We start from the raw sequence: 23,624 nt of genomic DNA, 5'->3' as shown, positions 1-23,624 counted from the left end.
TGTGCTAGCGCTTGGGAAAGGTCCATGCAGGAGTGGGCACAGTCACAGGATGAGTGAGATGGCATCATCCCCCAAAATAAACAAAAACCAAACCAAAAAATTTAAAAAAAAGAACAGGACTAGAAAACTCATTTTGACATATCTAAAAAAGGGGACAAGAACAGTAGTCATTTGTTCTCCCCATGGGGACAGGAATGAAGAGGGAGGAGGGAAGAGGGACTTGATTTCTTCTGTTCACAAGAGAATGGTTGGAGGGGATTCTTCAGAGTTTTTCGGGAGATGGGACCCAAATGTAGTGCCCAGACTGGTCCTCAATGATTTGTTTGATTTTGTTATAAATCTCTTCCAGCGAATCACCCTGTACAATGGCTAAAATGAAGAGGAAAACAAAATTATTATTATGGTCCACAGCGCACTCCCCAAACCCCCGCCACCCAGCATCTCCCAACAACCCTACAATGTCCCCAAGAAATGAGGGATGCTTGCACAAGCCGGGCTTGGCTTCACTAGCCAGCTGTCTTCAAGTTTAGGGCAGGAGGGGAGCTGGCTAGGTGCCCGAGCCCAGGGCTGGAAGTCAACTCTCTGAGACAGAGTAAGTGGTTAGGAACTGGAAGACATGTTTATTCGAAAGATGTCTATTGAGCACCCACTACATGCCAGACACGGAGGCTCATGTTGCTCTTGGCCACCATAATGCTGGCAGCTTGTCATTCTAAAGCAGCTTCATTCAAAGAGTTCAAAAATCCCAGATATCCAGAAGAAAGGCAGAAAGCCACAGTGTTTGGCAAGAGTCAGAGCTCCTGGGACTGTCACATCGGCTCTGTGTCAGAGGTCAGCCCAGCACAGGAGGACAGGGCTGCTGAGGTGATGGTTGAGCTCCAAAGAGCCAAGGTGGGCGGGGACATTTCTGAGGCCGCTATCTAGGTAACACCTGGTAGTACTGAGAGCTAGAATTTACCCAGCAGTATCTTAAACACACACACACACACACACACACCAGTCACTATACTTTATTTCTCTTTTGGTACTGGAGAATGGACCCAGGGGCGCTCTATCTCCGAGCTATAGCCCCACACTTTTTATGTTTTATTTTAAAAAGAGGGTCTACTTAAGTTGCTGAAGCTAGCCTCAATCGGCGATCCTCTTGTCTCAGCCTCCCAAGTATTGGGATTACAGTCATGTGCCACTTAACACATCACTGTACTTTAAAAAGGGCTGCCAGGCATGGTGACACACACTTATAATCCCAGCATTTAGGAGGATGAGACAGGAGGACTGGAGTTCACAGCCAGCCTCAGCTACTTAGTGAGGCCCTCTGCAACTTAGTGAGACCCTGTTTCAAAATAAAAAAATAAAAATAGGGCTGGGGAGTGTAGCTTGGAGGTAGAATGCCCCTGGGTTCCATCCCCAGTACCACAAAAAAGAGAGGGAACAGCTCAGAGGTAGAATACTTATGGATTAATTCCCAGTACAAAAAAAAAAAAAAAACCACAGTAACCTTCCCAACCTTTTTTAAATTGACCTTCTAAAGTAGGTGACAATATGAGCATACACATGCACACTCACACAAGCACACACACACTGACAGACAACTTGAACACATCAAGAAGCCATCAAGTGTTTATTCTGCACCTAAAATAAACAAGGCACAGTATTGGGGAAAGAAGGAATATGAAGTGTTTTTTGGTTTTTTGGCTGTTTTTTTTTGTGTGTGTGTGGTACTGAGGGTGGAACCCAGGGGCTTTCTACCTCCGGGCTATACTCCCAGACCTATTTTATACTTTATTTGGAAACAGGGTCTTACTAAGTTGCTGAGAGCCTCACTAAGTAGCTGAGGCTGGCTTTGAACCTGCGTGATCCTCCTGTCTCAGCTTCGCAAGCACTGGGATTACAAGCGTGTGCCACCATGCCTAGCTTGTTTTTTTGTTTTTGTTTTGTTTTGTTTTTAATACTGGTGATTGACCCAGGGACATTAACCCTCCAAGCTACACTCACTCCCAGCCCTATTTTATTTTTATTTTAAAACAGGGTCTCACTTAAGTTGAGGAGGCCCTTGCTAAGTTGCTGAGGCTGGCCTTGAACTTGCAATCCTCCTGTCTCAGCCTCCCAAATACTAGGATTCCAAGTATGCACCACCATGCTCGACTAAAGGAACACACCACCAACCCAAAGCAGCACTTGCTGAGTTGGTCGCACTATAAACTGGTTAAACTTCTATAGAAAGATGGAGGGAACTTGAGCTCTTTGGAAGGTTTGAGTTCAACAGCTCCAAAGCATCCCGAAATTCTAAGCAGACTGGTTCTCTCAGCTCTGACCTCTCTGAAACATTTCAGGAGCAGGTGTCTGGTGGTCCCATGGTATCCCCCATGCTTGTCAGTGGAGATTCTTACCTGTAAAGTATTCTCCAAACTCCTGGTCCAGTTTCATGGCTTTGTCATAGATCTTATTTGCTTGTTCATATGTCTGCCGCCGATTCATTTCCCTGCCAAAGGCACAAAAGAAAAATAGTAAGTTTTTTTCTCTAGTTTTCTCATATAAGAAAATAGATGACCCTTGACTTTCTGAGACTGGCTGATCTCACTCGGCATAATATTCTCTAGTTCCATCCATTTTCCTGCAAATGATGTAATTTGTTCTTCTTTATAGCTAAGTATAATTCCATTATGTGTAAAATAGGAAACAAAAGAGACTAGATAAATGAGGAGAGAGACCAGGAGAATAGTGAATGGGGTTTTGAGGAAACAGTTCAAATAAGGTTATGTCCATATATGAAGGTAACACCGCCAATCTCATTACCATGCATGGGGAGGGAAGAGCGGGGAGTAGGGTGAGATGCAGAAGGAAATGTACCAAGTGCTATGTATTTTTATCACTTTATGATGTATGAACCTCATTATGATGTATAATTAAAATGCAACAATTAAATATAAAAATAAAAATAAGTGTAGACATAGACATTTCAATTAAAATATTGTTTCACTTGGTGAAACCCTGTTTTAAATAAAGAATAAAAAATAGGGCTGGGGATGTAGCTCAAAGATAGAATGCCCCTGGGGTTCAATCCTCAGTACTGCAATATATATATATATATATATATATATATATAGTTTCAAGCTCCCTGAAAATTTGTTAATCTGCCCTTTCAAAGTGGCTTGTGTCTGACTCCTTCCTCTAACCTTCCAGGGTTAAGAGCTCAACTGGGAGCATTCATATAGGTGCTCAAATCACACAGAACTGCATGTGTTCAGAGCTGGGCACAGTTTCCTTTAAGCTTCTACTAGGTCCCACCCCTGCCCACCAACAGTCACATTACTATTCATTCCTTCCCATGGCCCCACGCTAGCTGGCTGTATCTGATAATTGGAGATACGTACATAAGTGCTTCGATGGACTTGGGCTTGATGAAGATGGCGATGGGGTAAAGTTGTGCTTGCTGCAGTCTCTTGATGGCATTGCCGGAAACGTCTAAGATGCAGTGCTTGCCCTGAAACAGAACACTTCTATCAGTCCCCCTATTCCCATCCACTCAACTCCACGCAGAAATCCAGAGGCACTCCAACCCCCACCATCCCACACGGGTGGAACCCAGAGCCACCCAGGGTGCCGGAAGATTCCAGCCTTCAAGTATTCAGGCCCCCATCCGACTTCTACTACATAGAAAAGGCCCCATCTGCCTAGGGGTTCCTATTCTCTGGTGCATGGTGCTCTTAGTATGAATTGTATGAAGGAGACAGATGCCATGGTTAAGGGGCTGGGAACATGCCGAGCTGCCATGGCTTTGCTCAGTGGTGCCACTGGGAGTTGCCACATTGAAAGGGCAATGCAGCAAGTAGAACCTGAGCCCGCCCGTGCCTCCAGCCAGCTGGGCCACATCCTCCACTTACCCTCTCCGCCACTGCCCGCACTGACTGGATGCTGGTCCCATAGAGGTTATCATTGAACTGGCCTGCCTCGATGAACTTGTTGTCCTGAATGTCCTTCTCCATTTGTTCTCGGGATACCACGAAGTGGTAGTCCTGTCCATCCACCTCATTGTCACGCCTAGGCCGGGTAGTATCTGAAGGAAGAAAGGAAATGCTATGCAGCCCGAGGGCAATGGTCAGTGTGAGCCACAAAAGCTGACTTGGGCCACTCCAATACTGATGAGAGGGAAAAAGGCAAGAAGGCTGTCTTTCCTACTCTTCCAACCTCCAGGTCTCACAGAGTGGGGCCATGTGCTTGAGCTAGTAGACCAGAAGGGTGGGCTTTCCTGAGCTATGGCACAGGCCAGCCATGGCCTGGCAGAGGGTGTGAAACTTGTCACAGGAGTCGGTGAACCTAACAGATGGTTCATCGAGTCATAGTGCAAGGCCCTGGGTTCGATCCCTATCACTGCAAGAAAAAACAGAAACAAAAATATTTTGACTAGGCTACCCCATCTGTCTAATCATTTCTGAGGACTGCCAGTCAAGCTGCCCTCCAAGGCGGCGAGCAGCCAAATCTGAGGCCCAGGCCCTCCCAATCCCATCAGCTCTTGGGCAATCTATTGCTGCCTATTCTCTTCCAGGCTGTTAGAAGTAACTTGTTCCTAATGAACCCTAGAATCTGATCCCAGAGCCCGTCCATAAAATATCAGGGCAGCAATTCCCAGGAACCAGCCTCACTCCTCTGGGCCTGCCTGGGCTCTTACGTGGCACACAAGATCCAAATTTATGTGGAAACTCAGATATCAGGTCATCGTTGACTCGATCCTTCATTGGGCCCAGGATGATCACAGGCCTTGCGTAGTGAACTGGGGAGGGAGAGCATCAAGAGTGAGCAGAGGCCCCAACACAAACCCACCCCACCACTGAGTGTGGCCAGAACATGGAAGCACTGGAACTGCCACTCAGGCAAGGTGACACATCCACAGCCATTCTCGGGCTTTTAACTACAAAGACATCAATGAGCCTTTCATTTGAAAATATCTAAGTCTGAAAGCAGAAGCATCTTCCCTTCCAATGGATTTGAGAGAGGGCTCTACATCAACACCAGCAGCCGGGCACGGTTCTTGCGGAGCAGCTGTTAAAGGGAGGGACTGGGCCCTCTTTCAGCAGCGGCTACGGCTACTGAAATAGACCTCCCTTGCTTCCTCATAAATTTACCCTCTCCTTGGAAGGCATCCCGGAAGTGCGCAGAGAAACTGCGAAGTGCATGCTGGGTGTCCTCCCCCTTCCCCATGATGTAGGCAAGGAGGAGGAGTCCAGGGACTGGATGTGCAATGAGTTGAGCCTTCCTCCTACCCCAAGCCACTGCCCCTCTGCTCCCACAGCTGCCTGCAACCACCAGGAGACTAGCATGAAAGCAAGACTCTCAGAAGGGGGCTTACTTTCTTGTCGTGTCACTGGTTCATATGACAAAATAGCATCCTCTTGTCCTTCTGCAACAAAAAAGGGAGACAGGTTATCACTTTATGATCTGCCTCCCTGAACATAACCGTCATTGTGCCCTGCTGCAAAACTGCCTTCCGGAATACACCTTGTCATCGCCTGTCCTGTGGTCCCATCTGCTTTCTGTTGGTGAGAAGGTACCAGGCAGCTTGGACCTAAGGCAAATCAGCAGTTCTGCCATTCATTGAAATAATGCTGAGTAAAGGGCTATGGTCCAGAATCTATGAAGACTCCACCCAATACCACCCCAATTTTCTCAGGAACCATTCCTATAGATGTTCAGTGGCTCTCTTGTTCTGGAAAGAATGACAGGGACACTTGCCCAGGACTATAGGAGTCCAGGTATTCTTACATGTCCTAAACTTTCAGCCTAACTTTGTCCTTTAAGAGTCTACCTATCCACCCATTACTCCTTCCTCTGGAAGAAGGATCCAGAAAAATGGTGCATGGCTGGATTAAGCTTCCAGTGCCCTTTAAGAGCAACACCAAGTCTGCTCTCTCCTTGTGGTGGAGCTCCATGTAACCTGGCAATGATGAGGGTTTCTTAAAACAGTTGCCAAGCCTCTTGGCGCTAGGCATCTGGACGTCCCAAAGCAGCTGATGACAGGACCAGGGAAGGCAGTGCTATCTGCTTTGAACCACAGGGCTTCTTAAGGGGCTTCTGCTGAGCCTAAGACTCCTGGGTGGAATTTCAAGGTCTCTAGCCACCTCTGCTCTTGAAAGGTCAGTGTTCTCAAAGGTCTGTGGCTTCTCTGCTCTAGTTATGGGATCTCCCAAGGACAATTGTGCAATTTCCTTCCTGATCATTTAACTCAGCCAAAAAGCAGGAGGGCCTAGCCACCTGGGAAGGCAGGCTCAGGACATTATCCCAAAGGAGCCAGTTTGCTTTTGGTCTCTCGGCAAATCTATAAGCCTGGCAGCAACCACAGCCCGCAGCACCCATGGCAGGGGCTGTCTCTTTGTAGTTCACCCTTCCCAGGCCCCGGCAATGCTTTGAAGTCAGGTTTATTGCCAGAACTGCCAGGCTCATACTTTTCTTTAATCCACAGGGAAAACTTCAACCCACAGGAGAACACACTGGCCATAGCCTTTGCAGGGTCTTAAAGTGTACATGGCTAAAAGGAGCAGCCTCTGAATAGGAATGGCAGCCGTGAGACACTAGAATGAGGATGGTGGAGACACACGGTGGAGCTACACAGCATGGGGGGAATGACACACACTTACTGGAACTGCTTTCGCTGTCACTGGTGTTGGATGTCACTCCCTCTGCAAGCCAACAAGAAAGAGACTCCAATTCAGAACACACCACTGAGAGGTCACATGCAGCACACACCTCCAATGCTCCAGGAGCGAGACACTGAGCTGCCAACTGAGTCAGGCTGCAGGGGGCCTGCCATATCCAGGCCACCAACTGGGAGGCACAGCTCCAATCCTGACGCCCTAGGAACTTCTTACTTGTCTCCAGAGCCCTCTCTATCTGCCAAACCCCTCCCTACGTACTAGAAGCCTTCCTTCCTTTCACAACACTCTCGATCTAAACCTAACGAATTGACTCGAATGGTTTCCAGCTCCTATCCTAAAATGCACCTCCCAAGGCTAATGGCAAGAAAGGAAAGGTAGGGATAGATGCAGAGAGAAGTCCAGGGACCATGTTGCTCATGGGCTTCCTCCTGAGATGGAGCCCCCAACATACAGTACCCCACGGCATTCCACTAATAAGAGGCTATACGTGCTAGCTGGGTTGAGCAGTCACCAGGGAGTACTGTTCTGACCTCCAGTGGGATCCATCACCCTTCTGCCAGCACCGTTCGGCCACCTCTCCCCAAGAGGTGAGCTTGGCTTTAGTGGTGAGGGGGTTGAGCCTTCATCCACCATAAGACAGACATGTCAAACACAGGGACAAGCTGGGTGTGGTGGTGCATGCTTGTAATGCCCGTACTCAGGAAACTGAGACAAGAGGATTGCAGGTTCGAGGCTAGCCTCAGCAACTTAGTGAGACCTTATTTCAAAATTAAAAAAAAATAAAAAATGTGCTAAGGGTGTAGCTCAGAGGCAGAATATGTCCCTGAATTCAATCCCCAGTACCAAAAACAAAACCCCACATAGACAACAAACCAACAGGAAGATCTCCAGGGCAAGGCAACATTCTTGTCTTAGACCGTTGGAACCTGCCCATCTCTGAGCACAGGCAGATAAAGCTCAAGCAGAGTGGTACTCACAAGATGCATGAACAGAGCCCACCCCTCCCGGGAGGACAGGCGGATGAAGATGAGACACTGACACACCAAACTATGGAGTGATGCTGCTCATTTCAGCCAAGACCACGCTGTTCTAGACCGTGATGTGCCGTGGCCCCCAGGAAGGACTGGCTGGGGGCCACCCACGGCTACTTCCTGAATGATCCTCAGTGGCAGTTCCTTTACCTTTGGCCTTTGTTATTTCTTGAAGGAGATACATGCTTACAGTATCCACTGGTCAAGCTGTGGATCCTACCCCTCTGCCTGCATCACAGATGTTGCTAAGGCCCCCATTGTCTACATCCTTTTATTTTCCACTCTGGGATTATTTTCCAGAGTGGAGAGGTCACTCAAAGCTTCCCTATAAAGCACTAGATACACATGGTCTATAAGTGGTGCTGAGGTCCCCAGCAGATGGGCTCAGCCCCTTAGATATTCTATGGAAAGCTAGGCTGTGGGTGTTGGCCAAGACCTTGGTGCTGCAGGGATAGCCCAGGTATGAGGAATGCCCTTATCATAGGGAGAGAGACTCAAAGAGCTGCAAGTCCTAAGCCCAACCCTTTAGTGTGGGGTCAGTGGGAGAATTCAACCAGCAGGTACCCTCCCCTTGAAAATAGGCTAGGCTTCAGCTGAGTGTTCACCCCAGGGGGATCTGCTCAGGCCACCTTGCTTCTAAGATGGAACACCGGGTGCAGGTGTTCCTGCGGGAGGTACAGAAGGAAAACACAGACAGGGATGCAGGAAACCCATTAGGTACCAGGGATGCAGCACACTGGGGACGCAGCATACCAGTGTGACAGTGGAGCCACTAGGGCTTCCCCCCACTATGGAAACAGAGTCCCCAGGAACACTGCCCTCCCCTCACCCTTCACCCTCATCCGAGTCCCCTGTGCCCACCCCCACGACCACATTCATGCCACAAATACAATTAATGGGGTTTAAGTTTGACTTACTCAGGTTCTTTGCTCCATAATAATCGTCACTTAACCCAGGGAAGTCCTGATTTCACAGACAGCAAGGACAGAGGGGGAAGGGAAGGGAGAGAATGGGGAGAAGAGAAAAAAAAAGAAAGAAAAGACAACGGGGAAGGAAGAATACAGAGGCAGGTGAGCATCAGTGACAGAAGTATGAAATACCACGAAGACCTAGGACTACAGTGAGCTGAAGGACTCTGGCATAGAAAGAACATTCCCGGTCCAGTCAGATTATTCAGACTTGATGCTACTCAATTTCTTGCCAGGGGACCTTGGAGCGGACTAGTTTTCTGAGGTAGTCCATAGCCGTAGGCTCACAGGACACAACAGGTGAGCCTCTAAGGTGTAGAGAACCTGCATTGAAGATGCAGTGGTCAGGTCTCTGCACTGCCCTGAAATCACCACTCCCCTCTGTGGGAGCACGAAACACATGCCAGGTAGGCAGGGAGCAGCACCATCACCTCGGGAGGTTCACCCAGGACTTCCTCACTCTGTTGACTCATATCATCAGGGAAACTTCCCACCATCTGGGGATGTGGTATCCAAAGCCGTCCGAATGAGCTCAGCTTCTAGAGAACAGGTACCAGGCAATGTAATCCTGTCCTTCAATGGGTACCCGCACCAGGTGGGCCACTGAGCAGTGACACTTCCACGGGCTGGGCTCTGCACAGAAGTTCTGGTACTCATCCGGTGAACTGCAGTGACATCACCTCAGGCCTCTATCTCAGATGGCCTCCTACTGCTCATAAACAGGTTCAACTTTTTATGTCACCGGTTACTGAACCACCCCAAGATGATGAGTCCTGGCCTTCGTCTGCATCTATCAGGTACCCCAGGAGGCAACCCACATGAACCATGACTATGAATCGGGCAGGCCTAAAGCAAGGCCATTTCCTATCAGGACTAGTCAGTCTCTGGCCAGATGCAACAGCCCCAACCACAAGACCCCTCCATGCAAGACAGCGAAGTCACTGGTAAATGAGATACATTTATAAATGACAGTGAGACAAATGAGAAACTATTTCTGACCCGGTGTGTAAGGATAGGGTCAAAACAGTTAAATGCTGAGGACATGGTAAGGTATGAAGCTCTATCAGGATTAAGTTTGTTCTTAAAGTAGCCACGTGTTACAACCTTTTCTATGAAATCAGCTTTGTGTTTCTCAGTAAATCGTTATTTGGGTTGAGCCTGGTGGTGCACACCTGTAATCCCAGTACCTGGGAGGCTGAAACAGGAGGATTACAGGTTTGGGGCCAGCCTCAAGAACTTAGTGAGACCCTGTTTCAAATTTTTAAAACAGACCTGGAAGTATAGCTTGATGGTAGAATGCCCCTGGGTTCAATCCCCAGTTTAAGGAAGAAAAAAAAAAAAAGACTTCTCAAGCCGGGCATGATGGGGCACCTCTGTAATCCTATTACTTGGGAAGGTGAGACAGGAGGATCACAAGTTTGAGGCCTGCCTCAGGAACTTAGTGAGACTCTTTTTCAAAAAATAAAAGTTAAAAAGGGTTGAGGTGTAGCTCAGAGGTAGAACATCCCTAAGCTCAATCCCCAGGACCAAAATAAAATCTATATTTGGATGATGCTGAGCAGCACTGCTTCCATCTCGACCTGTTAAAGCAGGAAGGATTTCCTTGGAGAACCTGGTTCTGTGGGCACTCGAGGATGGCAGTGACCCAGCTGAGAACCAACGTAGATATCCTGTGTGCTCATACACATATATGGGATTCTAGAAGCAGGCCTGTGGCCAGGATTCTGGGGAAGAATAGGCTCTTCTTCTGATGCAGAGGAGCAAAGTTAAGGGACAGAAAACACAAGAAGAGGAAGCCAGGAGAGCAACACTGAGTCCCTAGACCTTGCTTTCTTCCAAAACCATTTTGATCTCAGCCTGACACTGGCTGAAAACTGCTCCTCACCACCACAGTAGAGACTTCCTGGAGGCTGGCCCTGGGACCAGTCCCTCCTCAGAGCCTCCGGCATTCATTCCAAGAGAGGAGCTGGATGAAGCAGCCCCAACATCTCCCCGTGCAGGCCGATTTCAGCCCTATTCTGCGAATAAGCAGGTGTGCGCAGGCGGGCTCCTGCGGCCACGCATGCCCTCGCCCGGACTCCTCACGAGGGAAGGGGCAGCTGAGGACGAGAGGACGGGGCTGTAGCCAGTCTGCTCTCTGCACTCTGCTGCTACTTACGTTCCTGTACGCTGCTCTCCTGGGCCATGTTTTCCTTGCTCTTGTAAAATGGAAACTTTCGAGAGAGGCGGAAACTCTTTTTACGTTTCGTTTTGATCAACTGTGAAAGAACATGAAGATGGAGGGGAAGGACAGAAGAAAAAAAACAGAACAATGGATTTTAAAGCATGCAAGAAAAACGAAAATGGAGACAATGGTGAGCTAAATCAAAGACCGTCTCTCACACATGAAGTCTATGAGATTAAATGAAAGTTGATGTAAGAGGAAAATTATGTTCACAGGGAAATGTTGTAGGGATGTTAGAGGTTCTGCCTAGTCCAGCCTCACAGCACTCACTGGCACTTCCTGGACAGCAAAGGTAGCCTGCTGGACACATGTCCTAAGGTGCTACTGATACACAGAGTCGTCTGCTCCGTGCCTCTCTTCCCCTTACTGTTCCAGAAGCTCTTTAGCCTGTGAAACTCCCAGAAGGAAAGGGGTGAATGGAGAAGCCCTCCTGCCTCGTGTGGTCTGAAGGGAGGTGGGAGCTCTGGAACTGGCCTTGCTGGCAGCATGATGAGACCAAGTTCTGTTCAGGGGCCCCACAGCTCCGGCAAGGTCTGTAGCCAGGGAGATACCCATGAGTGGTTGCATTTTCCCCAAGTAAACCAGCTAGCTCCAACCCATCTTCCAGAGCCAGCTACCCAGGGCAGGGCCATAGACTAGCCATGGACTTTGAGTGCTCCTTCTCTGCTTTTTGAAAGGCAGTCAATTTTCTGATAGGACAGAGCCAGCCCCTTGAAAAAGAGACATATTTTTGTGCTCCCCAGTTCTCTTGTACAGCAGACTGAACTCCAAGCCTCTTGCCCCTCTTCACATCCTAGCTTACCCTGTTGGACTCAATCATCCCCGTCCTGGCATGGAACTTCACAGTTTTCAATCGAGCTCGCTCTTTCTTTTCCACCCTGTTTGGGAATCAGAAAGAAGTTTCATTACTGCCAGCACATGGTCTCGGTGGCAGGCTGTTGCCGGCACAGCAACCACTCTTTGGCTGGCTGAGTAAAAACTGTGTCCAGAGTACCAATGTGGGACCAAAAAAGGTCTAATAAAGCACATATGCTGCTCTCAAGCAACTTATGGCATATTAGGAAACAGAGACGGATAAATCAGCAACAGAGCGGGAAGGGCTTCATTCATGATCATGACAACTCACCTCTTCTTACTGGGGATCACACCAATCTGCTCGCTCTCTCCATGTGGGGTCACCAGCCTTGCCTGCCACCACTCATCATCAGAGGCATTAATGACATGCAGAATGTCACCATAAGAGAAGCTAAGCCCTTGGCTTGGCAGGCAGCTATCCCGAGTCCGGTCATAATCAAACAGAGCCCTGAAACACAAGGTGAAAGATGAGTGATCATCCTAACCCTTAATTCCTGGGGAAAACCAACTGACAGCCCAGACACGGCAGCCTCCAAGCGGATAGGAAGGGCCTTTCTAAGAAACTGCATCTTTCTTTCAGTCTCTAAGTGTCAATTATACACCTCCCTTCCCAAGAAATATCCCATTCTCCAAACAAGGATCATAAGGGAAAATCTTTTACAGATCCCATCTCCTCCCAACTCAAAGGGGTAAGGCCAAAGCAGAACCTGCTCACTAGCCTTCTTCTTCACCCACATCCCAGAAACCTCCAGGCTCTCCACTTTGCAAACACATTAGAAAAGTAGGACAAAAAAAGGTTAACTACAATTCAAAACAATCAAAGGTAAATACTGCAGAAACACAAGAGAGCCTTTCTCTGAAGGCAATCAAGGGAAAAGCTAAGGCTCACACTGACAATAATCCACCTGCAAAGGACCCTGGAGGTCACCTGGCTTAGGCTCTTTTATACAGGGGGAAACAGGCTCACACACCGAACTGACCTGGAACAGAACAAGACACACTCATGTGTCATTCAGTGACATCCTAGAAATAAAATAAAGCAGAGTAGAGAGATAAAAAGGAAGATGGGAGACGGTGGGAAGAAAGTGATACCATTCAGGACCGTGGAAAAGGAGGAAACCAGCTTGGCTGCAGCTAGAGGGGAGGACATCAGGTTGGAAATAAAGGTCTGGGGCAAATTTCAGAAGGCTTCAAATAGAACTGATCCAGTGGCCCCTGAAAACTTGAGAGTGGGAAATTAACACATTAAAAGAGCCTTAAGATGCCAGGCAAGGTGGTCCAAGCTTATAATCCCCAGGCTTGGGAGGCAGACAGGAGGATTGCGCAGGTTCAAAGCCAGCCTTACTGGCTTAAAAGACCCTGTTTACAAAAAAATAAAAAATAGGTCTGAGAGTGTAGCCCGGAGGTAGAAGGGTTCCATCCCCAGTACCACACACACAAAAAAAGTCTTAAGAACATTAATCTGACCTCCTATGTAATGGGATAATGTGGGAGGGGAGATTTGGAGGCACATGTAAAGTTCCAAGTTCATTCTTTCTGGACTGATAGATGTCTCTGGCTCTGAGGAAGATGGGCTGGCACAAGTGCTCCCCACTCAGGAAACAAACTCACCTGGGAAAAAGTAGCTGCTCTCTTCATGTGGAGTCACTGCAAATGGGGCGTTTCAGGGAGGTTTTTTCCCTCCCTGCAACCTAGGCTCTGACTCTCTTCCTCATATTTTCCTTTAACAAAAGTATTTCCACACCTTTTCACACACAGCTTGGGGGACTGTCCAGAACCAGCTCTACGATGTCTACTTCCACCTGCAATCTATTGGTCTGTGGCTCACAACTGGAAGCTGCGAGTCCGACATACTACTTTTCTATTTGCAAGGCCAAATGAACAACAGAATGGAATAAAATATCAGAGAGTACAGTGCCCATCTACCTTTTAAAGTTCTTGAAACAGAATCCTTAAAACTCAGTGTCAAATGATTTGCAAATGAAAACTTCAAAACACTAACAAAAAAGCCTTTTATTTCCCTCAACGTATGTGGTCAAAACAGTAAGGACAGAGGTAAAGGCCAGAAGATAAGGAGGTACTCTGTCCTCACGGTCCTTTGGGCTCAGTGTGACAGAATCAGATCTGAATGCATTCGTAGTGCCTGCTTTCCGCGTGTGCTAAAGCAAAGCAAGCATGTGTCTGCCATGCCTACAAAGACCAGCGTGATGTGTGACCTTATTCTAAGTGACAATAAGAAACACTGTCATTATGGGCTTTGAAATTTAAGGAGAACAGAAGTGGGATTAAGTGTACATGAGTTTGGGAAGGACAGAAGAAAGATGTTAAAATGAATTAGAAAGGAAGGTAGCTGACGCCTGTAATCCCAGTACTTGAGAGGCCGGCCGAGACAGGAGAATCACAGATTCAAGGCCAGCCTCAGCAATTTAGAGGGACTCTCAGCCACTCAGTGAGATCCTGTTTGAAAGCTAAGGAGAAATGGGTCATAGGAGGGAACTCTAGATGAAAAAGGAAATCCTATAGAGGAGCAAATAAGACAACCTAAAGGAGGAGAAAGGAGGGGGGAAGAAGAAAATCTGTAAAACACACAATGGCACTTAAACATACTGAAGTCAACCACTAAGCCAAGCAAGGGAAGGAGGGATGGGGAGGGAATGGGGTGGGAAATGCGTAGGGGTTAAATCAGTGATGTGTACATGTATGTACACACGTTTTTTACCCCAATATGATGTCTAAATATAATGCACCAATAAAAATTTTTAAAAATACAAATAAAAGTAACAGGGCTGGTGATATGGCAAGGTGGTAGAATGCTCCTGGATTCAATTCTCAATACACTCCCCCTCCCCAGTGAATTAGGAGCTATTAGGGCGAGTATGAATATTATAAAGCAGAGTTTTGCGGTTATAAGTATAAAACATAATATCTGTTAAGCACCTCACAGAACTATGACTGACCTTTGACAACTACGTTAGCAAGCTCAATAGCATATGGTAAAAATAATGAAAACATACTTCTGGACTCCAGAATTTCAATCATTAGTCATTGCTTAAACATCTTGAGGTCTAAATAACATTAATATAACAGTTCACTTCCTACATGGATTTCAGGTACCTTACAATATTAATATAGCACAAGCTAAGTAAAAACAAAAGAAACACAAATCAAAGGCAAGAAGAATGCCAACAGTTACTAGCATGCGTTGGGAATTGTACTGTTTGGTTTGATTTTTAACCACAGCATGTGTTCCTTTCACAATTGTTCAAAAATGTAAGTCAATTAAAAAAGGAAATAGGGAAACAGATATACCAAGTACTGGCTTGAGTCCGTTACTTCAGAGGAGGACCATTTTTGACTTTAAGTTCCCTGGCAAATGATAACAAAAAAAAGAAAGTTGTATAACACTATTCTCCTAACAAAACGTGGTACCTGAGTCCATCTGGATTTTATTTGATGGATTTATAAGAAAGAGATACTGAACAACAGGATGGACAATGCTTTTTGTGGGCTGTGACTTTAAGGACCAGGAGAATTATGTCTGAGTTTGAAATTCTGAACTCTACTAATTGTTCTCAGTTGCAAATGTAACAGATGAATTAAGAATTTCCTTTTCTATCAATTAGTACTACAAATAGGAAAAGAACTGAAGAATACTGGAGCCTCAGAGGCCACTTTATCCAACTTCCTATTTGATAAAGGAAATTCCTTAGGTATTCTCAAAGTTTCTTTCCAGTTGTAGCATTTTTCCTTTGTGGCACTGGGGAGTGAACCCAGGGACATTCTTTCTATAAGCTATACCCGCAGCCCTATTCCATTTGTTATTTTGAAACAGGGTCTCACTATATTGCTGTGGCTAGCCTCAAATATGCAATCCTCAGGTCTGAGCCTCGTAAACACTGGGATTACGGGAGTGCACCACCACGCTGGGCTTCAGCTCTAGCATTTAATGAGTCTGAGTCTTTTCCTAGGTCTTCTCTACTAGGCTACACATTCCCAATTCCTTCAACAATTCCTTTTTTTGTCATGATTTTGACCTAGTTTCCAAACCCATGATGTGGATTTTCTCTAAGTCCACTCTGTTTTTCCTGCTGAAATTTTGTTATACTAAGACCTAGAAAACTTCCTCACAGACAATGAAAGTCAGGCCCAGATACATACAGAGCCTCATTTAAAGTTGTATAATGGACAACTCTCAGACCAAGGTACTAAAATCCCCCCAAATTTCCTAAATCCAAATCATAGTTATATGCATTTTTTTAAAAAAAATACTAATTTTCTACTTGGCTATGTTTAGAAAGTATTACTCTTTCATTATTTAAATAAGTCTTCTTTCTGTAGGTTACTGTCTTAGATATATGGGAGAGAGAAGCAGAGTAAGCCTCTGGCTTTCTGGAGCATGCTTCTGAAAGAGTATTGTAGTGAAAGGTACAAAAGGGCAAACAAAGACCTAAAAACATTTGAGGAGGGTAAAGATTACATGTGATTTGGGAAAGCAGCAGGGAGATTCGGTTTTTTAATTGGTTCAGGATTTTCAATACGAAAGATGGGAAGAAGTACTTTCAGCTAGACAGACCAGAATAAACAAAGCCCTGGAAACAGGAAGCATAGTGTTCAAGGACAGGCAGCACATCCACATCTGCCTGGGTCAAAAAGAGTGGCAGAGTGGGGCCTGACTGTAAATGGACTGGGTTGTCCAGCTAAGGAGTATGACATTCACTTAGTAGGCATCATGTGACCCATTTCATTGGCTTTTGTTGTTTTGTTTTGCAGTATTGGGGATAGAACCCATGGGCATTCTACCTCCAAGATACGCCCCCCGCCCTGTTTTTTATTCTTTATTTTGAAACAGGGTCTCACTGAGTTGCAAAAGGCCTCACTAAGTAGCTGAAGCTGTCTGCGAACCACGATCTTCCGGTCTCAGCCTCCCAAATCCTGGGATTACAAGCATGCGCCACCATGCCTGTCTTTGTTTTTATTATTATTATCAGCTATACTTTCATGCAGGAATAAACTCAGTAAAAGAGAACAGGCCAGAGTATTAAAGTCAAATGATCTCTTACATGGCATATATTTCATGTAATCAGAATAAAGTATGTAAATTAGACCTTAATATTTTTTTTAAAACTGTCAATTATCTTCCTGAGATCTTTAGGAAGCATGCTAAATTTTAGCCATCAATCTGTGATAGTGTTTCAGGAACAGCTTAGAATCCAAATGGAGTGACAGGGCTCAGGGCCTTCTTATCAACCTTTCCTGTTGGGCCTTGTGAGGGAGAAATAAATCCTACATACACAAGGCCAGATGACCCAGCAACCAACCATTTGTCTCCATACACCAAGGAAGGGCCATAATCAACCAATCTGCTACCCTGGTGTATGTGTGTGCATGTGTGTGTGCGAATGTGTATTTTTGTAGAGATTTTTTACGCACGTGTGTGTGTGTATGTGTGTGTGTAGAGAAAGAGGGGGTTTTTTGGTGGTATTGGAATTCCTGGAAGCCCTTCTACCTCCAGGCTACATTCCCAGACCTATTTTATATCTTTTATTTGGAAACAGGGTCTCTTAAGCCAGCACGACTGACTTCGAACCTGCATGATCCTCCTGTCTCTTCCTCCCAAGCGGGGATTACAAGCATGAGCCACCACGCCCGGCCTGAGAAAGAGGTTTTTTTTAAACTGAGGATTCAACCAATCTGCTTCTCTGGTGTGTGTGTAAGTTTGTGTGTGCGTTTGTGTGTATATGCTTGTATAGATATAGTTTTTTTTAAAAAAACTGGGGAGTGAACCTAGGGGCTACACCCTTAGCCCTATTTTTCATTTTTAAATCTGAAACAGGGTCTCACTAAGTTGGTGAGGCTGGCTTCGAACCTGCAATCCTTCTGTCTCACCTCCCAACTTCTAGAATTACAGGCATGCGCCACTGTACCCAGCTAATACTGAATTATTTTAAGAATGGGGTAAGAAGTGGGGCCTAGGGAAAACAAAAGTGTCAACAGGCAACAAAGAAGCCTTTCAGAACCATCTCACTACCCCAAGAGCAAGGAGTAGATGGGTGACATTTCCTGGGGTCTGTGGGTTTGAGTCCTAGGCTGCTCTGGAGCACTTCCTTCAGCTTTCAAGGCCACTGCCGCCCTCCCCCAACACAAGAGAGGGCATGCCCAAAGGTCTTGAAAGCTCTGTTCCTTAAGAGGTGACCTTTCAAAGATCCCCTAAGAGATGCATGCACCCACTCACGGGGATAATACACGTGTTCAGAGAGACTTTGCCAATCTTCCTTTCAGCTGGGCCCTCTCTGCCGGGTGGGAAAGCAAGAATATAATCGGCTCTAAGTAAACAGATTATGAAGCAAAGTCTTTGTAGTTCATATCCTAAATGGTGGTGAGGTTTGGGTCTGAAAGATCCAGAGAAATCAGAAGCACCTGGCACAGCTACTGTGGAGTCTTAGTGAACTGGAATGCAACAAAAATGGAAGCTACCAGGAAAACTGGTCAGGCAGGTTTCTTAACACAAAGCAAACAAGAACATTTTAGCACTAATAGCCTCAGAGGCAAGAGGCTTCTTCAGTTTAACTCACCTAGCACTATGCCCACCTCCCTACCTATGACTCTGTCTAGCATAGGATGTCTACTGGTCCCCTCACCCCCTCAGTAACTCCTCTGAGGCCCAGCTCAAGTCTCTTGCTGCTTTCTGACCCTGCCCCCTCCAATTTCCTTCTTCAAAATTCATGTCATGCCTTTGGCAAAACCATTTATATGTTCTATTTATTGCAATTTAATTCTTGCATGGTTTTTTTGAGCTTTCAAATTATATCACCAAAGTGGAATCCCTTTGAGCACTGAGGCCAGATCTTAGGTTCTGTGTGGGGTTCTGAATGCTTGTGAATGGTGGATAAGATCAGGCAATTCCAGAGGATACCCTCCTTATTCCCACCCAGCAGAATATTCTCCCACTGTGTTATCCCCTCCCATGGCAGCTGAAGTCTACGACATCACCTCATTTGTCCAGAGAGTTTTGGATAAAAAGCACATATTATTTGAAGACTGAACAGCCCTTGCTTGGTTGATATAATGCATACACAGAAAACCCTATAGCAGCAATCACCAGCCAGCCACTCATCAGCCTTTGTCCTTGGTAAGAAGGTAAAATTTCCAGCAGTATCTGAAGCACAGCCTAAAATCCCAAACCCAAGTGCTCATGCCTCCCCACTGCACACTGAAGAAGGGTCCATGGAGAACATGTAAGGGTGCTTTCTCCTTAGTCTTTCTCAAAATTTCAGGCCTTAGAGAGGAACCATGAAGTTGGAGAGGCATTCAAGGACCAATCAACCCACCATGTATGACTATTCAGGACTCACAGCACACGTAGATTCAGTTCAAGCTAAAAGGATTAGGAGTACAGGCCTAAGACTGGTGTTTGGAAATGGGCGGGTCCAGAAGTCACTGATGCTGTTTTTTTTTTTTTTTTTTTTTTTTTTTTTTTTTTTTTTTTTCCCTTTGCAATGCTGGGGATGGATCCCAGGGCCTATGCATGCTAGCCAAGTGCACTATCACTGAACCATATTCCCACCCAAGATTTTTTTTTCTGGGTTGGGAATTAAACCTAGAGGTGCTCCTCCACTGAGCTACAAGCCAACCTTTTTATTTTGAAACAGTGTCTTGCTAAGTTAGCATGCATTAGCCTTGAACCTGTGATCCTCCAGTCTCAGCTTCCCAAAGTACTGGAATTATAGGTATGCACCCCTGACCCCAGTTCAATTACTATTACTTTAAAATACATTATTAACAGAGCTGGTAATGTAGGTCAGTGTTAGAGTTCTTGCCCATCAAACTCTAGACCCTGGGTTCCATCTGTAGTACCACAAAAAATAAAACAAAATAAAAATAAAAAATACATTCTCATCACCCTCAAATTATGTCAGATGGTGAAGCCTGCTAATATCGCCTTGTTGGCATCTTAATCCACTATTGAAGCTCATTAGTGAATAAGCCCAAGTTAGGCTCTGCCAAGTACCACCCTGGCAAAGCACAGAGTAGTTGCACAATTAATGTCTGCTGCTGACAGGAAAGCGTACTCTCCAGCCTTCTTTGATGACCAAGCCAGTACTTCTGACATTGTTTCATAAATCAAGTGTACAGATGCCCCGACATGATTTCCTTTCTTGAGTGGGAAGAAGACTAGCATGGCAGAGGGCCAGTCAGGAGGCCAGGATTCCCAAACTGCCTGAATCCTGTTCTAAGGCTACAAATAATGTAGCCAGGCTGGCCTGAAGAGACTTTCAAAAGCTATTTTTACAACTGTACTGTTGAGCTTTTTGGCAACCTTTGGAGGGCAAGGTATTCACTCATTCATTCATTCATTCATTCGCTCATTCATTCATTTACCAGAAATAAAATCAAAGTCATCCCTAGAACTCTAGCCCCCTCATCATTCTTACCTTCACATGCCAATAGCCTGAGTCAAATATCTAGTCACTCAGACCCTGGTCCAGAAGCTCATGACAGTGGTTTCTGTGGTCAAGTTCACCAGCAGAGCTAAAGCCAGCCTGGCAGACAGAGGGGCTCTGCCCATCATTCTCATCCATTTGAGAAGATTCTAATTTGGTTAAGTGTAGGGAAATCCTTTTTCGTGAAGTCCCTGGTGACTTTAAAGCCATGTTTCATTTCCCAAAGACTGTTATCATTCCTCCTTCTTCTTCTTGTTCCTGCTCCCCAAATCCTACTGCCTCTATGGTGAGTACAGCTACAGCTCCCTAGGGCTTTACCTGCTGTAGCCTAAGAGCAGCTATAAGAGCGTTATTTACTTCAAAATAGCTTTGCAAATACATGCACACCAGAGGGAGATAGATAGTCAGGGGAAGGGGAGGGAGGAGGGAGGGGAGACATATCAGAAGGGGAAACAACAGCAAACAGAATTAGAAGTGAAACCCAAATTGAAAAGGGAGCCTCCATTTCAACCAGGGGCTGCTTTTTCTCTTCTGGGAGGATAGTGCAAACCACACAGCTGCTTCCTTGAATCCACCCCTGCAGCCCTACCCAAATTCTCAGCCCTGAACACTAACGCTTTCCCTAAAAGTACAGTGCACCCAGGCATGGTGGCACACTCCCTAATCCCTATACTAGGGAGGCCAAGACGGGAAGATCACAGACGCGAGGCCAGCCTCAGCAACTTAGTGAGACTTTCAAAATAAAGGTAAAAAGGGCTGAGGAATAGCTTGGAGGCAGAACGCCCCCTGAGTTCAATTCCCACTACCAATAAAATAAAGTAAATGCAGTGCTTACTCCAGCAACACAGAAACAAATATGCATCATAATCATTCCTGAGCTGAAAGATACATTTCAGCCTGGTGGTGTGTGCCTATAATCCCAGATACTTGGGAAGCTGAGACAGGAAGATCACAGGTTTGAGGCCTGCATGGGGAACTTAATGAGCCACTGTCTCAAAATAAAAATAAACAGGGCTGTGGGTATACCTCAGTGGTAGAGAGGCCCTGGGTCCATTCCCAGTAACCCCTCCCCCCAAAAAAATTCATAGATGCTGTTGGGATAAAATTCATCAGAAGAGAGCCTAGAAATGCGTACTTTTTACCAGCACTCCAATTAATTCCTACCAGTAAATTGGGGAAAGGCTGGAAGAAGCAATATAGCACAACAGCCTGGTTCAAATTCCAGTTTGGGAACTTTTGAGCTAACTGAAGTCTCATTTATCTCATCTTTAAAAGAGGAATAGTGTCTACACTGTAGCATTATTTAAAAGATATTAAAAACAGTTTAAAAGAATAACAAAGGTGGTGACATATACAAAATGTTTGTCCCTGTTTGTTCCCCTTTAACCCGAAGACAATGGGGGCGACTGTAAGCTTCTAAGCAGATCAGGTCCAGACTGTTGCTGGAGCTTCAACCCCTCTGCAACACCTGGGCAAATGGCAGCCCAGCCTATTCTGTAACCCCTCCAGTGACAAAAGACCAAATTTACTCTCTCCGGAAGCAGTCCATTCCATTTCAGTTTCCATCAGGAGCTCTTTCTTCCTTATGTCGAGCTGAATTGTGCCTTGGGTGACAGAACAAATCTAATCCCTTTTCCACATGATAGGGTGAGGCAATTAACTTAAGGAAAGTGAGGAGAAGGAGGAGGAGGGGCGGGGAGTCCATTTTGAACATGCCGCTGCCTTGCAGCACTGAGAGGGCAGTTTTATTTGTGCCCGTGTTCAGCAAGTTGTTGATATGCAGGTCTGGAGTTCAGTAGAGATCAGGGCTGCCATTTATACAACAACAGGATTTGAAGATGTGAAAAGAAATGGTGTTGCCATTTGGGGGCAGAGCTAATGAAAGGTACTGGGAGATGGTCAGCAAGCTAGCAGAGAGCCTTTAAAGAAGAAAGCAGGTAACTCGTGGAAATACATGTCAGATAACTAATGAACCAGTTATTGAATCTGACGACCAAGAGGTCATGGTTGGTCCCAGGCACAGAGGCTTCTGCTCCTCTGGAGCCTTCCAGGGCTTCTGAGAATCACACCACCATGCCAAAAAGCTGCTGCTCACTTCCTGTGGGGCTACTCAAGGAGAAGGGATTGGAAGAAGCAACAAGTACAGATGAGTCCACCATTTCCCAGGCTGGATGTTAAGACGGGTCTCTACCAGTAAGACTCCTGTGCCCATATGTTTTGGAGAAACATTGCTTAGTAAGGTCCCTCTTAGACATTAATCACAGTAAAGAACCCTGTTTTCCTGCTTTGTTTTTGTGGGGTTCTTTTGTGGTACTATAATCCCAGATACTCAGGAGGCTGAGGCAGGAAGATCACAGGTTCAAGGAAAGCCTGGACAACTTAGTGAGACCCAGTATCAAAATCAAAATAAAAAGGACTGGGGTAGAACTCAGTGGTAGAGCACCCTGGATCCAATTGCTAGTACCCTCGGCCCCCTAAAAAACACCCTGTCTGGAGTCCAACTTTGGTCTTTGACTCCAAGTACCTATACCATAACCATTATGCTTAGTAGTCTCAAGAGACCTGCTCTCTATCTTTCTATTTATTTATAGAAATAAATAAGTACTTACTTTCAGTAGTAAGGACTGAAACCAGGGGTATCACTGAGTTACAACCCTAGAACTTTCTATTTTATTTTGAAACGGGCTCTCACTAAATTACCCTGTACTAGTCTCAAACCTGCGATCCTCCTACCTCAGCTTCCCAAGTACTGGGATTACAAGTGTGTGCCACCATGCCCAGCCTGTTTTTCTGTTTAAGTCTGCATTTGCCCAACTGACTGGAGCACCAATTTTTCACAGTATTTATTAATTTAATAATATCTTGAGGAACTCCCATTTCCTGGCAGAGGATTTAGCACATGCAATGAGCAAAAGAGAAGAGACAAGGCAATAGTTAAGGTATTCCTGGCATTAAGGGATATTCTTGTGCTTTTTAAGAATGAAAGAAACTTCTCCAGATCCAGCAGAGTATGCCTATAATCCCAGTGCTTCTATAATCCCAGTAATTCGGGAGGCTGAGAAAGGAGAATCACAGGTTCAAGGTCAACCTGGCAACTTAGTGAAAGCACCTCTGGGTTCAATCCCCAGTTCACCAAAATAAGTAGAAGAAACTTAACTACGTTCCCATGCAGAAGAAAAGGGACCAAGTATAGAATGAAAGTCTAAGAATAGGAACAGAAGGAAAGATAGCAAGCCTAGGGGTTAGCCGAGCAATGGACCTCAGCTCACTGATTCGGCCATAAAACATTATTTCCCCTGATTAAGTGTAGTGATCACGAATGGTTCCTATTCTAAACCATGTCTACTTTCCTCAGAGGACACAGATGTTATCTAAACAAAGTTGAGAGCAGATTATATAAACTGATTCACTAGAAACAGAGTTATGGTCTCTACCTTCCTCCCCAGAGTGAAGCT

At 45.8% G+C, this 23,624-nt stretch overlaps 1 protein-coding gene across 9 annotated transcripts in view; it reads right to left on the bottom strand.

Annotated features, from left to right (window-relative positions):
- Positions 1-262: 262 nt before the first annotated feature.
- Positions 263-23,624, bottom strand: part of DLG3 (discs large MAGUK scaffold protein 3) — a gene marked incomplete at both ends in the record, with an annotated part of 61,580 nt that continues 38,218 nt past the window's right edge. For 3 of the 9 annotated variants that reach the window (XM_080718712.1, XM_080718713.1, XM_080718716.1), the window contains 10 exons: positions 263-369; positions 2,391-2,482; positions 3,375-3,484; positions 3,885-4,057; positions 4,670-4,771; positions 5,348-5,398; positions 6,633-6,674; positions 10,808-10,907; positions 11,676-11,751; positions 12,000-12,176. In XM_080718712.1, coding sequence (XP_080574838.1) covers positions 263-369; positions 2,391-2,482; positions 3,375-3,484; positions 3,885-4,057; positions 4,670-4,771; positions 5,348-5,398; positions 6,633-6,674; positions 10,808-10,907; positions 11,676-11,751; positions 12,000-12,176 — 1,030 coding nt within the window. Of the gene's footprint in view, positions 370-2,390; positions 2,483-3,374; positions 3,485-3,884; positions 4,058-4,669; positions 4,772-5,347; positions 5,399-6,632; positions 6,675-8,598; positions 8,645-10,807; positions 10,908-11,675; positions 11,752-11,999; positions 12,177-23,624 lie in introns of all 9 variants that reach the window. The other 6 variants (XM_080718714.1, XM_080718715.1, XM_080718717.1 and 3 more) reach the window with 6 other exon arrangements.

This window comes from Muscardinus avellanarius (genome assembly GCF_963383645.1).
Source record: "Muscardinus avellanarius genome assembly, chromosome: X".
In the NCBI taxonomy this organism is placed as follows: Eukaryota; Metazoa; Chordata; class Mammalia; order Rodentia; family Gliridae; genus Muscardinus; species Muscardinus avellanarius.
This window is presented reverse-complemented; position numbering and strand designations above follow the sequence as displayed.